Here is a 14,501-nt window from a genome sequence, read left to right as displayed (position 1 = left end):
TCTTTAACCTTCATCAATAATATAATTTTACCCTTAATCATTCATCCACCTTTCTAAAACCTACCTCTATAGGCGAGATGCTCATATCAATCCTGATCTCGTTTTCTCTGATGTCTTTGAGTGCAGCCATTGTGAACCTGACATCGTCGAGGTCCTTGAGTGGTCGAGACAGTCTCTTTGTTACATCCTCCATAAAGTTGAAGATCTCCTCCATCTCGGTCATGTGCTTTGTATTACAGGCCTTTCCATAATGTAATCGCCATGCTTTTGTCTCCGTGGTCAGGCCCAGTTTAAGGTTTTCTGTAAAAACATACATTCATTTTAATAAACCATAAGATGTAGATTTTCATATATAGCTTTCTTGTATTGAGCCTATCAGATTCTAATTTTACTTAATTCTAGTATGAACATTTGGTTTTCTATTGTACAACTATCTTTGGGATATTCGATTTCTTCATGGTACCGTTCATAAAGCCTACCTGTATACAAAGCTATAGGCCCCACATCATAGTATTCCGGCAAATTGGCTATTTTCACTTCCAGTTCCTCGTAATGTTTGATCTTAGCTTCATATTCTGACAGACTGCGCTTTTCTTTAGTGAATTGCTCAAGTTCTTCGTCGCGGTCTACTTCCCATATTGGGTGGTACTCAGCAAACTTGTCTAGGGCAGTAGTTACTTCCTGTTAACAAATACAAAGAATTTAAAAGCAATGTTGACATACAAGGGCATACAAATTTCATAACATTAGTTTTTTAAGAATATTTCATCTATTTTCAATTACAAATGAAATGAAAACACATTTAAAGAGAATATTTTGCAACATTGCTTGCTATAAGCTAAAGTTAAATTAGAGAAAGAGCATGCTTAAAATATGAAATTTAAGTCTCCATTTGATGTGAATTTTCTAAATTTACAAGACAATTCATTAAAGATAAATCTATGACTGAGTAACTGAAGATGATAAAAGGTGATCTACATTTAAAACTTTCTATATTAAATATCTTACGTTACCTTTTTGTTAGAGTTGATGGATGTGGAGAGTAGCGAGACAAGTTTGGACACTTCTTTATTCTCCGACACTGCCTTATAGTAGTTCTTCACCTGTTGTTGTATGACATAGCTCTGTACTGCTGGAGCCTCTTCCTCGCCCTTCTTGGCTGAGTGAGATCCCTCTGACGGGGCATTACTCACCACACTGTTTCGGCGACTGGCTGATCCAGACCTCACTTGTTGTGGTTTCGTCACACGCTTACGTTCGTCACTCCATTTAGAAACTCCTTTAGATACCAGAATAATCTTTTGTGCGGCCTTGTTGACCGCCTGCTGGACCTCGTCCAGTGCAGGCTGCATGACAATGTTAGGGATAGCAAGGGTTGCAAATGTCTTATAAAATGGACGACTGTCTTTCTTATCTCCCTTTGCACTACTGGAGTCACCTGTACATAAGAAACAAAATAATTATAGTATAATATGTATTTAAGATCTTGTAAACACGAGAATAATCATTTACATAAATCTGCCAAAAGAACATGTTTTATATGTCTAGGATTCCTCAGGGTGTTTGGAGTCAAATTACAACTGACCATGAGTGAGGATTGGTGAATCCAAAACTCAAAATAGATTACCGTATGTAAGGAATTTAATAACATCAGTTTTTTCTGCTTCATTTACATATTTTCTTAATCATTTATTTAAAAAGAAATAATGTTCAAATAACCTTAAAAATTTTCCAGCAGATCTTTTAGCCAATTAGTTTCTATTTTAGGATATTCTTCCCAACATCTTAATTACCTAGATAATGAACCATGGATGAAGATGTGATCCTTTTCCTAAGTGACTCTAACGTATTCCTTGTCACCTTCAACAAGGCATCCTGGTTTCGATGGTTGAAATGAGCCAACAACTCATTGGCAGCCTCCTCAATGCTTTCCCTCATTTCCCGCTTCTTCTTTGCGACAGCATTGGCTTTGGATGACACTGGACGTGACCGTCTGCTCGCTGAGCGATCCCGAGCTGAGGCAGTGGGACTTCCATGTTGGCTTCCCCTCTCATCTGAACAAAGATTATTATTAGATTGAATAGATGTTTGATAAAATCATTTTGTTTTTTATTTTGTTTTTGGTATAAGTATTGCTTGCTTTAAAATCGTATTTTTTTCTGTCCATGAAGTATATAAAGAAGCCGTAACTTGCAATCTAGTATAAACAAAGTTACATTTTTCTAGTACCATTAAAATTTTTTACAAGTCTTACAAAATTTATTTACAATTTTATTGACGATAAAAAAGAAGTTTGTTCACATATGCTCCCTAAGGTTATATATCCTGCTAAGTTAAAATTACAGATATTTTCATGAAATTGGAACCAATTATATATTGTCTACAACTGAAGTGAAATTATGTTCGAAAAAAAAGGTATCCCATTGTCCTACCTTCCATGTCTACTTCTTGGCCGACCACCTCTTCCTCTGCACCTTCATTCTCTTCCATCTCAATCGTGCACAGCATGTTTATGAGTTCGTTAGCAGCTTCCTCAACCACCATAGATTTGGTCTGCAAGAGTTGTGCGCCCTTGGCACACAGCATTTGTGTGTTGTCAAGGAAGTGATCGACGGTCCAGGGCTCCTCTTCAGGAAGCTGACACAAATTGGTAGTGGCCATCTCCTTTAGAACAGCATCAATTCTGAACTCAGTCACATCATGAGCACGATCCATGAGTAACTCAAGAGCCTGAAGGTCTTCATAAACTTGGCTGATATATTCCTTGATATTGAGGGAGGTCCATGTCAGTGTGTTTAGGCCTGGGTCGATGGTAGAGTCTACTTTCCCTGTGTGTGGTCCCATCAGAGCCTCAAATGCTGTTGGAATTTTGCTTCGAACGCGCTGGTTTTCCTGAAGCATCATCTGCAAGGCTTCATAGTTCTCCTTGAATTCTGCCTGTTTGGCCCTCATGGTCCGAGCCAAAGGTGGGATTTCAAGGCCAAGACGTGCCATACACTCTGTTTCACGGATCATCGTCAGAATTTGGGGGTCAAAGTTCACATAGAGTTCGGCTGTCTCTGGATGACGAACCAAAAGTGATGCCTGCAATCCTGCCCGAGCAGTCTCGACCTAAAAAATCAATTTGTTACCAATGAAAATAGTGATTACTTCAAATGCATTTTCTTATTTACTGCTTTGCCTTTACATAAACCACAGTTATCTCCACTTTGAAGTAGGTATTTTATCTCCACTTTGAAGTAGGTATTTTATATAATTATCAATTATGATTAATTTTGGTTCACAGTTTTTCTATGCTGTTTCAAACTAATCAGACTCTACATGTACTTATTTCACTTTAATATTTAAAACCCCTGTGTATCTATTGGGTTAACTACGAACCTGTCTGAGCCATCCTCGGTGGTACAACACCTCAAACTCCAGTAACACCTTAGCTAACTTATTGTAGTTCTTGATGATTTTCTTTGCCTCATTAGTTTCCAGCAAGTTGGTCTGTTTCTGGAATACCTCCATTGGCTCCAGAATTCTGCGGTAGAGCTGACGGGCCCAAGAAATTTTACCTGGTGAAAGAAGATTAGAACCATCAAGTTAGATATATTTATACTACAATATCAAACTTTTACGGGATTACAAACGGCAGGTAGAGGAATCAGCTTAAATGTTTTACAGGTTAAACAAACACATCAAGCCATCAGTGGTCACTCAACAACTATTGCCAAACTCTAGTAAAGATAATAATTTATTGAAATGAAATTAATTTCACCAAATCAATGAAGTCACAATAAGAAAATAGTCATGAGCCTTTTAAATCAAAAATGAACAATGGCATTAAGCTATATGTAGGTAGTTTTGTAGGTGGATAGGGAGAAGATGAGCGTATGATCAGAATTTAAAAAACAAAAACAAAAAAAAACCAATATGCCATCGTGTTTATATAGATAACTGTACCTGCAATTGGTGGCAGATCTCTGGCGACAGGTGGATCATTCTTGTTTTTCTGGTAAAGTTTGGACACCATCTCGATGTCCCGACCGTAGTGACCCAGGATCCTTTGGTACTTCTCAGGAATTCCAAGGTTCGGAAGCTCCAGTCGCTCAAACCTTCTTAGCAGTACGATAGATCGAGCAGTACTACTTATCTTCTCAAATTTACCATCCATAAATCCCATGATATTGGCCTGTACAGAATTTGATATTTTTACAAATGATTTGACTAGATTTGACTAGATGGTATAAGATAAAGGGACACAATTCAAGAGAGACAACATTTTTTTCACATTCATAGCATTACCCACACAAACCATATGCTATATTATTTATGTTAGTTTTTAAACATAAACCTTCACTGATGTTCCAGCCAAATTGATTACATGTAACAGGTAAAGTCTAGAGGGAGATATATACTTACATGGAGCTCAGCCACCTGTCGTTTGAACTCATCGTAGTCCAAGTCGAACTCTGTCTTCCTCTGATCCAGAAAATCGTAAGGTTTCTTCTTCATGGCAGTGACGACAACAGTGAACCTGTTAGCCATCTGTTCAATCCCTGTAAAATACCAAGATAATATGTTAAAAGAGTTTAATTAACTAAGATTGAAGTCAATGTGTACATCTGTTTTGATACTTAACAAAATTCTTTAAAGGTATTAAGATAACTACCATAATATAGAAATATGTTTCCGATTCAGAAGCTTTAAGAGAAAGGCTGTGTGTATGTACCAATGTGTTACCAACCTGCTAATCTGAATATATGTTTTTAAATGATTCATTTTATTATAATGCTGTATCAATTTCTGACAGATGCTGACATTAACGTTTGTAATATTGACCTTCAATCTTGGACTCCGACAAGTGCGAGTACAGTGCAATGGTGTCGAAGATTTCAATGATTTTCTTCAGTCGTCTTGTGAAAGTGTCAAACTTTCCGAATATGTACATCTCTGAGAACTCGAATGGTCTCTCATTCGGCATCTTCTCCAGCTTTTCCTTGGTCTTATGGAAGCAGCGTTGGTACTCTTCGTTCAGTTTGATACAGTCCCGAAGCTTCTTGACGACTTCGTCTTGTTCTTGGGTCCAGACGGTTTCTGTCTTGTTGCAGTTGATGTATGCCTTACAAGCAGTGATCATCTGATTCGTGATCTGTAAAAATTCATACATGTATTCAGAAAATTTAATCATTTGTTTGATTTTTCCATATTTTAACATTATAGACCAACCCACAATAGCAAATGACTTGTCTGCTTAGCATTCAGATTTGTAAAGTCTTTGTTTCATGATCAAAAGCATCAATTTATCACTTTTATTTTACAAAAAAAAAACCTAATAGAGTCAAACCTGCTATAAAGGACACCTCTATATAAAGGACACTTGTCTATAATGGATACCTGTCTAAAAAGGACACTTGTCTATAATGGATACCTGTCTAAAAAGGATCTATAAAGGGTGCCTGTCTAAAAAGTACACTTGTCTATAATGGATACCCATCTAAAAAGGACACTTGTCTATTATGGATACCTGTCATAAAAGGACACTTGTCTCTAATGGATACCCGTCTTAAAAGGACACTTGTCTATAATGGATAGCCATCTAAAAAGGACACTTGTCTATAATGGATAGCCATCTAAAAAGGACACTTGTCTATAAAGGATACCTGTCTAAAAAGGACACTTGTCTATAATGGATACCTGTCTAAAAAGGACACTTGTCTATAATGAATAGCCATCTAAAAAGGATACTTGTCTATCAAGGGTACCTGTCTAAAAAGGACACTTGTCTATAATGGATACCTGTCTAACAAGGACACTTGTCTATAATGGATACCTGTCTAAAAAGGACACTTGTCTATAATGGATAGCCATCTAAAAAGGACACTTTTCTATAATGGATACCTATCTAAAAATGACACTTTTCTATAATGGATACCAGTCTAAAAAGGATACTTGTCTATAAAGGAAACCTGTAAATAAAGGCCATCAGTTCCCATTTGTTGCAATTTACTATATAATTGACCTCTGTATGAAGGACACCTGTCTATAAAGGATATTTGATGTACTTTATACACAGGTTTGATGATGTTTACCTTGACAAACAGGGAGGTCATCCTTTCCGACGTGTTGTAGTATCGTGAGATGGAGTGGATCATGCGGATAGCATTGATCAGCCCGGGGATTCCTTCCAACATACCAACCTGTTTTCAGAGGGTAGAGAAACATTATAATCATTCTGTATTATTGTAACTTTGATTAATCTGATAACACTCAGGTTCATAGATTCAATTAAATGATTCGTTACCATGACAACAATGTTTTTATGACACATCAATCAATGATGGAGTCTAACATTCACATTTCAGTACTTACAGGGTCACTGTTGTAGAGGGGGTCACAGAATTTCTCAAGTGTGTACAGAAACTTCACGTTGTCCTTCGCCTCATTGGCCAAGTCTGTGATTCTCCTGTCCAGCTCTTGCCAGTTCTGATTGGATAAAAACATTCACATCATTAGTACATTACTTTGACTACTGTAAAATGACTTTAACTCTTATGACCTTGATTTTGACTCTATGACCTTCAATACCAAGAGAACCTTAACACCTTAAACTGATATGTTAGTTTCTTAATAACCTTATGTTGACATTTACTTTATATTTACTTTATAGGTTAAAATTAATAAGCAACTACATGCATTTTAATGACTGTGACCCTATAATTTGACTATATGACTTTGACTATATGATATAATGTGACCACATGACCTTGACCTTTTCACCTTACCTTGATAAGTTTGGACTGTGAGGTGTGAAGAACACCTAAGACAGCTTTAACATTGGGGCCTTTAATTTGATCAAGAAGGTAGTTGAAGCGTGACATTCTCTTTTTCCAGTGATCCAGCTCAGCCCTTGGCCCAATATCGTCAGCTTCTTTCCTCATCTGTTCACTCTCGGCCAGAACCTGTTCTAACTGTTTCAGCCATACCATCATACAGTTTTCTATACCCTCCAGAGCATCTGAGCTGTTGGCCACAGCCTGGTAGTCTGCTGGGGTCTGGATCTTAGAGAGGTCGTAGGTCTCACAAGGCTTCAATGTCACCTTCTGTCCAAGACTTTCCTGGGCACCTGATTGGCAGAGACAGCAATACAGTTACCCTTTAGGAGCACAGCTAAAGATTATCTGTCATAATATTCAAAGCAACAGATTGTTTTATTTTTCATTTAATTTTTGTTTTCATCCATTAAATTATTGATTTATCCTTATTTTCTGTTTTACTTACCAACTAGAACTGTGACAAAAGAATCAAGAGCATTAAGGAAGTCGGTCCGGACTTGAGCCCCTGAAGGACTGCTCAGTTCTCCCCATCCCTGATTTAGTTTCTTCAGGGCTGGGATAAAGATACTGGACAGGAGATGTTCCACGGCATTGAGAAGACCGCTGCCATTCTTTCCAGCGGATATGGTGTCCAACTTCGTAAAGTTGATCTCCTGAGTAATGAATAACAAAAATAAGAATATAGTCATGAACAAACTTGTGGTTTTGGCATCAAAGATTTCTGTGTAAAAATTCATGTGAATTTTTCATAAATCCAATGACATTAAGAATGTGAATGAGACTCTACTATATTTTAAAATATATAAGGAATACAACAAGATGTCTGACATCAGATATATAACATTGTGTACACTTGAAAAAAAGTTACTAAACCTAAAGGCAACTTTTGACCTTTTTTCGGAGTTGGTATGACTAATTCAAATCTCCCTTCACATTTCCAGATTTTTTTTCTGGTTTAGTTGAGGTTTTAAGACTATGACTAATTTCCAGCCAAGAAGCTTGGTTACCTTGGAAATATTGGCTTCTGTAATGGCGGTGCCATTAGGAGCCACCTTGGTAAAAATCAGACAAACGCCACGGAGTGGGATGTCTCGGCCGTTTGTAACGAACACCTTGGGTTTGGAGGACTTTGCAACTTTGGTCGGAGGCGGTCCTACACGGTAGTCCACTGTAAAAAACATTCAACTGATGAAGATCAAATCCTTTAAAGACTCCATCAGACTAAAACACAAACACTTCATTGATCCAGACATAAATACAGATTTTCTAAAACTACAGTCCCTTGAAATCTGTATGGAGACATTGATTCAAAAGAAATGTAAGTATGAGCAATATATCTATGTATAATTTGTTTTTTTAAGGAAAACTAACAAATGACATTACGAAACAACAAATGACAAAACTCAACAACATTAAACAGCAGAGACAAATATTAAACAAAATTCAATACGTCTTTAAGGCGTTTGACTCCACAGCATGTAAACTTAGGTGACCTAATATTTTTAAATAAAGCCAATTAATTAGTACCAGCTCAATTTGTGACCCATGCCAGAAAAAAAGGTGATCGTATACACAATATCACAGTGTTGTTGGTGAATTTGTATTTACAGCCGGTAATTAAGATTAAGTCTATAATAAGCTTAAGCATGTAAGTTATGTAAAGATAATCCTTGTGACCAGAGCAAGGTATATATATATAGCATTATTGATTTTACTTAGTAAGGCTTAGATAATCACCCACATGGATAACTAGGGTAATATTTATATTTAGATGTGACTAAATCTGACAGTCAATTTAAAGATGCTCCACCGCTGACAAATGGTATTTCTTCACTATGAAAAACATTAGCAGACGATTTAGTATTTTTCTTAAGTTACAAAAGTTACCTTATTCACACCATTACCACCATTGAAAAGTTTAACCTTTTGATTTTACTTCAAGTTAATAATATGAAAAATAATTAATTGCATCCCGAAAAAATCTTTGGCACTATATCCTATATAGAATGAAGTACTGATTGTGCATGCACCAAAGGCAAAACAAATTATTCTATAATATATTTTGTGTTAATCAGACATATATATACAAGATTAAACACCAATCATTGTTCAAATGATGAATATCATTTATGCTCTGTCGGAGGGGGAGCATCTTTAAGAATTTGAAGTTGCTTCAAACAAATTTCATGAATTAAATCACATTACATATAAAATTGGGTTATTAAATGAAACACTGTTTTTGGTTTTAAACTTTTTGTGACCCTCAACTTTATACCAGAGTTTTTCCCCTTTACAGCGCTCTCCATTTTTTCATCAAGCTGGGCAAGATAGCGAGGGAGTATGAATTTTCATTTCAGCATTAACTTTATACCAAGTGGAGAATTTTTGCATGCAGCATCAGCACATACGAACATGCAACAACAAATATTGGAGTTACTTTAATTTGTAATCACAACTACAGAAATTATTTGTAACCAAGAAAACCTTAAACATAATTACGCTACAACTTATTTTTCTACTTTTTTGCACTCTATGTTTTTATTTTGATATTTTCAACACAACAAAAGAAATCTACATTTGTATATCGATTACATATAAATATTGGTACCTATAGAAATATTCCATGTTATGTATACCTGTAACATACATTAATCAAAGTTTAGAAGTATAGAAGAAATAAATATATGTAAATGATATATTAAGAAAAGTGCAATAGACATAAATACATATTTTAATTCCCTTGTCCTAAAAGAGAATATAATCATAATAACGTAAGTATTAGGTTATAAAGACACTAATGTATATTTAGAAATTCCTATGAAATATTCTGATCCATAACAAACTAAAAAAAATTGTTAATAGTTATCCTTTATGCATAAGATAAACATATGTACATTTGATGTAATATTTGCAGATATATAGAATTACTTACATCATATTTTTGAAATAATAATCAGAATTCCTTTTAAGTTAGAGTCTGCAGATAATTCTATAGTATTCTGACCTGGGTGATATAAAACAAATTCCATGGTACAAAATTAACCCAATCACCCTGAAATTTCATAATGGACTGATTTAGTCTCTGATTTAGAAGAGTTTAATTGTGTCTTCAGGGATAAAATCATTGAAATAAAAAAAGAGGCAAATTATTTTATATGGATCATTTATCTGAAAGACAAACATCCTTTTTGAAAAAAGGTGCAGTGCTTCAAACATAGGGCCATTGTCCTGTTTCTAATTCAGTTGGGAGCTATTATACACGTGTATGGTATCTGCAGGCTGTAAACTTGTCCAGAAACTGCTTATTTCAGAAATATGATGTAGATAATGATTGACGTAGATACTGATTAGGAAGTGGAGTATATCCAGTTTCAGAGACCACAGTGAGGCCAAATCAATTATAAATAAGAACTTGCTTGGTAATGATAAGTGTATCTCTTTCAATATTTTGCTAACATGCAAAAAGAATCAATATTTCTTAATCCTATGAAAAGATATGGGGAAAAATAAAGAAAATATACCCTAAAATTTATCCTTCCATTTTCGGTCAAACCAGTATTAATCTATATCTTTAGATAATGAAGATTATAGTCATTTGGTTTCAAAATAAATTTTTCATTGTTTTTCGAAATCATTTATAATTAAAAATTGACGATGCAGGTCTGTATAAATTTCTTCAACAGAATTGCAAGATGTTTCAAATTCAAACACCATTCCTTAACATTGCCAATCAACAGCATTTTAAGTTAAGCCAGCCTCACTGTTTCAATGAATTAGGTCCAGTTTTTCTGTAGGGTGATATCTGTTGAGAGGTTGAGAGGTGAAATGTAACAATAGCATGCCCAGTGGTCAGTCACCGTAATATATAGGACCCTACCCTGACCACTCCACCTAGCCATCCAACTGACCAATCAAAACCAGTCATCTCACTGACCAATCAAAAGTGGTCATCTGTCTACCAATCAAAATCAGCTGTATGACTGACCAATCAGAAGAATTTATCTGACTGTATATTAAGGCAGCTATCCATATTAACAATCAAAATCTGCCATATGACTGCCAAAAAAAAGCTGTCTTCCAATTGTCCATTGGCAATTTGTTTGCCAATGCAGTTTTTCTTAACTCATTGATAATTATGTTGATTAGGCAGTGATCTAGAAGAAACTCAACAATTTATCTTTCAAATAGAAAAAAAAAATAGGAAAAAAGTATAACAGTCATTATCACTTCTGATAATTACATGTCCTATATGAAATGTGTTGAAATAAAAAACATAAAAACTTAAATCTTTCAAAAATGTTTTAAGATATCAATCATTCTATGTATTACATTATTGCTAAATTAACAAAATATTAGCAAAAAATAAGTTCTACAAAAACAAATTAAGGCATGTTACTTGAATCCCAACTAAAATATAAAAAAAACCAGCAGCATTTAAGCATGTTGCACAAATATTATTTTCTTTGCTACATTAATCTACATTATGCTATGACATAATAAATGTTACCATGTTTAGAAAATCATCTACGAAGGCTTAAAGTTCAGAATTAAAATGAAACATAGTGTTAATGTTAGATCTAAATAGATATATGGAAAAAAATAGAAAAATATTTCAAAATTGAGCCTTTAAATATTTAACTTCAAATAAGCATTTTAATTGCATTATAATATTTATTTTTATTTTTCTTATTTATATTTTTTTGATGCTTTTGGTTGTTTCCAAATAAAAAAGTTACATTAACGAAATAGCTGATATCTCATTTTCTATTTTCAAACGTACTATTTTTAGGTGTCTTAAAAATATAATTCTTTCAATTAGAACAAAGTTCAAAGATCAATAAAATCAACAAAAAAAGGCATCTACTGGGATTTGAGTAAATACACTGCTGAAATATGAAAGCGTTGAGATGGCTAGAAGGCTGGAGCGATCAGGGATGCAGGTATGATAGAGAGAGGGTAGAAGGAGGTATACCGTGGCCTTTAGGTTCAGGGGCTGCATGATGTAACTGAAATCCAACAGACGCTGAAAGAGCATAACACAACATTAACATGGCCTCTCTAACTCTCTAATATAGTGTAAATCTATAAAAGTGACGGTACAACAAAGGGACATAACAACAAAGGGAGGTAACAACAAAGGGAGGTAATAATAAATTGGGATAATGCTATCAATAATTGCAACTAAATTAATTTCTTTTTATTACATATTAAGATTTCTATCAATCAATTACTTAAACATAAAATTTAATATTATCCATTTTCATTTTTTATATTTAATATTGGGTTCCAGTTTAGGCAAGATATAGATATGTGCTTAAGTTTTGTAAATCAATTCAGATTTTCAATAAATATCATTATAAAAGACAGCAAATACCTCTTTTTCAATTTCCAATAAGAAGTTAATGAAATGTAAATCATTTGTCATGTTAAATAAATTGATATTAACAACATGTTTTGGTACGATAATTTTTCACAAAAAAAAAAAAAAAACCTGACCTCCTTAAAAAATGTAGATATATTGTGTGTATGTGTAATTACAAAACCAAACACCCAATCCCAATTTGTGTGTATATATATACTAATTGTAAGTGGTTTAAAAATGTGTTCTTGTATACAACTAGATAAGTGACTTAATAAACATCCCCTTTGTAACCAAGTAAACAATGAAGTAAACAAGTCTATCAATTATTTATATCCTAAAACTCAAACACAATTTTCATTTCAGACTTCTGTGGAGATATTGACAAGATAGAATACCAAATACTTATCTTGAAATAGTAACCTTCAAATAGTATCAATAATTCTGATATAATTGGTATATAAATATACTAGATAGATTTAAACATTCAATGAAAAGCCTCACACAGTAAATGAAAACTAATTTGACCTGGTTTAAATTCTCCGATAAGTGTCGTGTCCATGGCGAGAAAATAAACACTAAACAGAAAGTTGGTAGTGATATGGGAGAGGTTTAAATGTCTCGCAAGGAATGCAAACATGGCAGTTTCATAACTTACTCTTACCTTTAGTGGACAGACAATGCTGTTTTGTTTACCACTTATGACCCGTTGTTTAGAGTGTATAAACACACCCTGGTCTGAATTGTACAAAGAACCTCTGTCAGAATTTGTAGAATGGTTTCTTTTTAGTCTAGTAACAGTTCCATTATTTAATTAAGGTCTTTTGGATATCGAGGTATGTTTTTAACCTTCAAGATGATTAGAATTTCAGCAAATAAAATTGATGTACAAATGTATCTACATTAAAATAGAATACCAAGAGTGGGGGTAATTTAATAATAAAATTAAAACATAAAAACATTTCTTCAATTACACTTGTCACTTGTTAGATAAAAACAATTAAGTCCAACAACCCTGAAAATACATTTGGTGTTATAATATAATTCTATTTTGCATGTACATGTTTATAATATAAATGCATTCAAATCCAAAATCCCAATACCATGGTAAAGATTATAGGATTAAAAAGGTATTCAAAGTTAACAAAAATATATCATGAATACAGTTAAATTATTAGCTTATAAAGACTTGCATGTTAATTCACTTTATATAAACGATATATATGCATGCATGTAAATAAACTTTGGTGCACCCTATATAACCGACATGATGAAAAATTTAACATACTTTGCATGTTCCGCATGGGATGGATCTTCTTTGCACTACGGGGTACTAATTATACAAGTAAATAATGTCAAATGAAGTAAGTCAGGAAAATGAAAATACTTTCATTTTTTTTTTCCTGATTTTCTTCAAACATAATTTTCTAATATATTCAATTTTGAATTCCACAAACAAAATTATTGGTTTAAATTTCTCAATGGAATCTCAGATGTGCTTATCATTATACTGTATCACCAAGGTATGAATGTTTCAAAACAATGGTTAAGTCACACATCATATAGATGCTTGTACGTTGTAATTTAAGTACTTTCCTTCTGCGAAATGGATGTATGCATAATTAGAAAATCATTGACGTATATATATATTTCAATCAATTACTTTACGATTTTACAATCGTGTCAGGTTGGTGGTTGCACTACATATCATAAAATCCATAAATGTGTGTTTTAAATGTCTGTTTATATATGTACCAGTTTTATTAATAATCAATGTAATAATCAGTTTTAATATACCTCTTCTTTATTTACACTATATAAAAGATACTTTGTTAAATTTACTAGCTCCCTGCTTTTTCCCAAAACCTCTCTCAGCCGTGTGTAAGTCATTGAACTAGCACACTCCTGGAAGCTAGCACACCCTTGCACTCGGGTATTTCCGTTTAACCAATCAGATTTGAGGTGGGCGGGACTTGTTTCCGATCACGCCATCAGTTGCTAAGTGACGTAACAATTGGACGGAGCTAGTTTCCGATCACGCCATCTCCGTTGACGTACTCAGACGACGTTAGTATCGATCGGCGATCGGAAACTGTTACCGAACACGTCGTCATGTTTATCTTGTAAGTGAGAGGCTCATGAAAAAAAGTAATGGGGTCAGAGGACAATACCTTTTACATGTACGTACAGTTGTTATGTATATATTTAGGCTATCTGTAAGTGGTTAACGTCTCGGAATTTCAACAATATTTATAGATCTATACAAATTTAGTATTATGCCTAGTGGTATAAATGTTGAAATATCGAGAAATCATAGCGGA

At 34.0% G+C, this 14,501-nt stretch overlaps 1 protein-coding gene across 10 annotated transcripts in view; it reads right to left on the bottom strand.

Annotated features, from left to right (window-relative positions):
• LOC138315369 (dynein axonemal heavy chain 5-like) overlaps window positions 1-14,501 on the bottom strand; it is a 93,237-nt gene that overhangs the window by 36,270 nt on the left and 42,466 nt on the right. For 6 of the 10 annotated variants that reach the window (XM_069256339.1, XM_069256340.1, XM_069256343.1 and 3 more), the window contains exons 4-18: window positions 11,794-11,844; window positions 7,829-7,989; window positions 7,267-7,474; window positions 6,771-7,111; window positions 6,358-6,471; window positions 6,078-6,185; window positions 4,828-5,137; window positions 4,408-4,544; window positions 3,949-4,177; window positions 3,382-3,560; window positions 2,433-3,111; window positions 1,794-2,054; window positions 1,014-1,438; window positions 480-681; window positions 65-300 (exon numbers count right to left, since the gene is read on the bottom strand). In XM_069256339.1, coding sequence (XP_069112440.1) covers window positions 65-300; window positions 480-681; window positions 1,014-1,438; window positions 1,794-2,054; window positions 2,433-3,111; window positions 3,382-3,560; window positions 3,949-4,177; window positions 4,408-4,544; window positions 4,828-5,137; window positions 6,078-6,185; window positions 6,358-6,471; window positions 6,771-7,111; window positions 7,267-7,474; window positions 7,829-7,989; window positions 11,794-11,844 — 3,641 coding nt within the window. Of the gene's footprint in view, window positions 1-64; window positions 301-479; window positions 682-1,013; window positions 1,439-1,793; window positions 2,055-2,432; window positions 3,112-3,381; window positions 3,561-3,948; window positions 4,178-4,407; window positions 4,545-4,827; window positions 5,138-6,077; window positions 6,186-6,357; window positions 6,472-6,770; window positions 7,112-7,266; window positions 7,475-7,828; window positions 7,990-11,793; window positions 11,845-13,468; window positions 13,514-14,501 lie in introns of all 10 variants that reach the window. The other 4 variants (XM_069256344.1, XM_069256345.1, XM_069256349.1 and 1 more) reach the window with 2 other exon arrangements.

Source organism: Argopecten irradians, chromosome 2, assembly GCF_041381155.1.
Source record: "Argopecten irradians isolate NY chromosome 2, Ai_NY, whole genome shotgun sequence".
In the NCBI taxonomy this organism is placed as follows: Eukaryota; Metazoa; Mollusca; class Bivalvia; order Pectinida; family Pectinidae; genus Argopecten; species Argopecten irradians.
The sequence above is the reverse complement of the archived record's forward strand: the minus strand, read 5'-3'. Positions and strand labels throughout refer to the sequence as shown.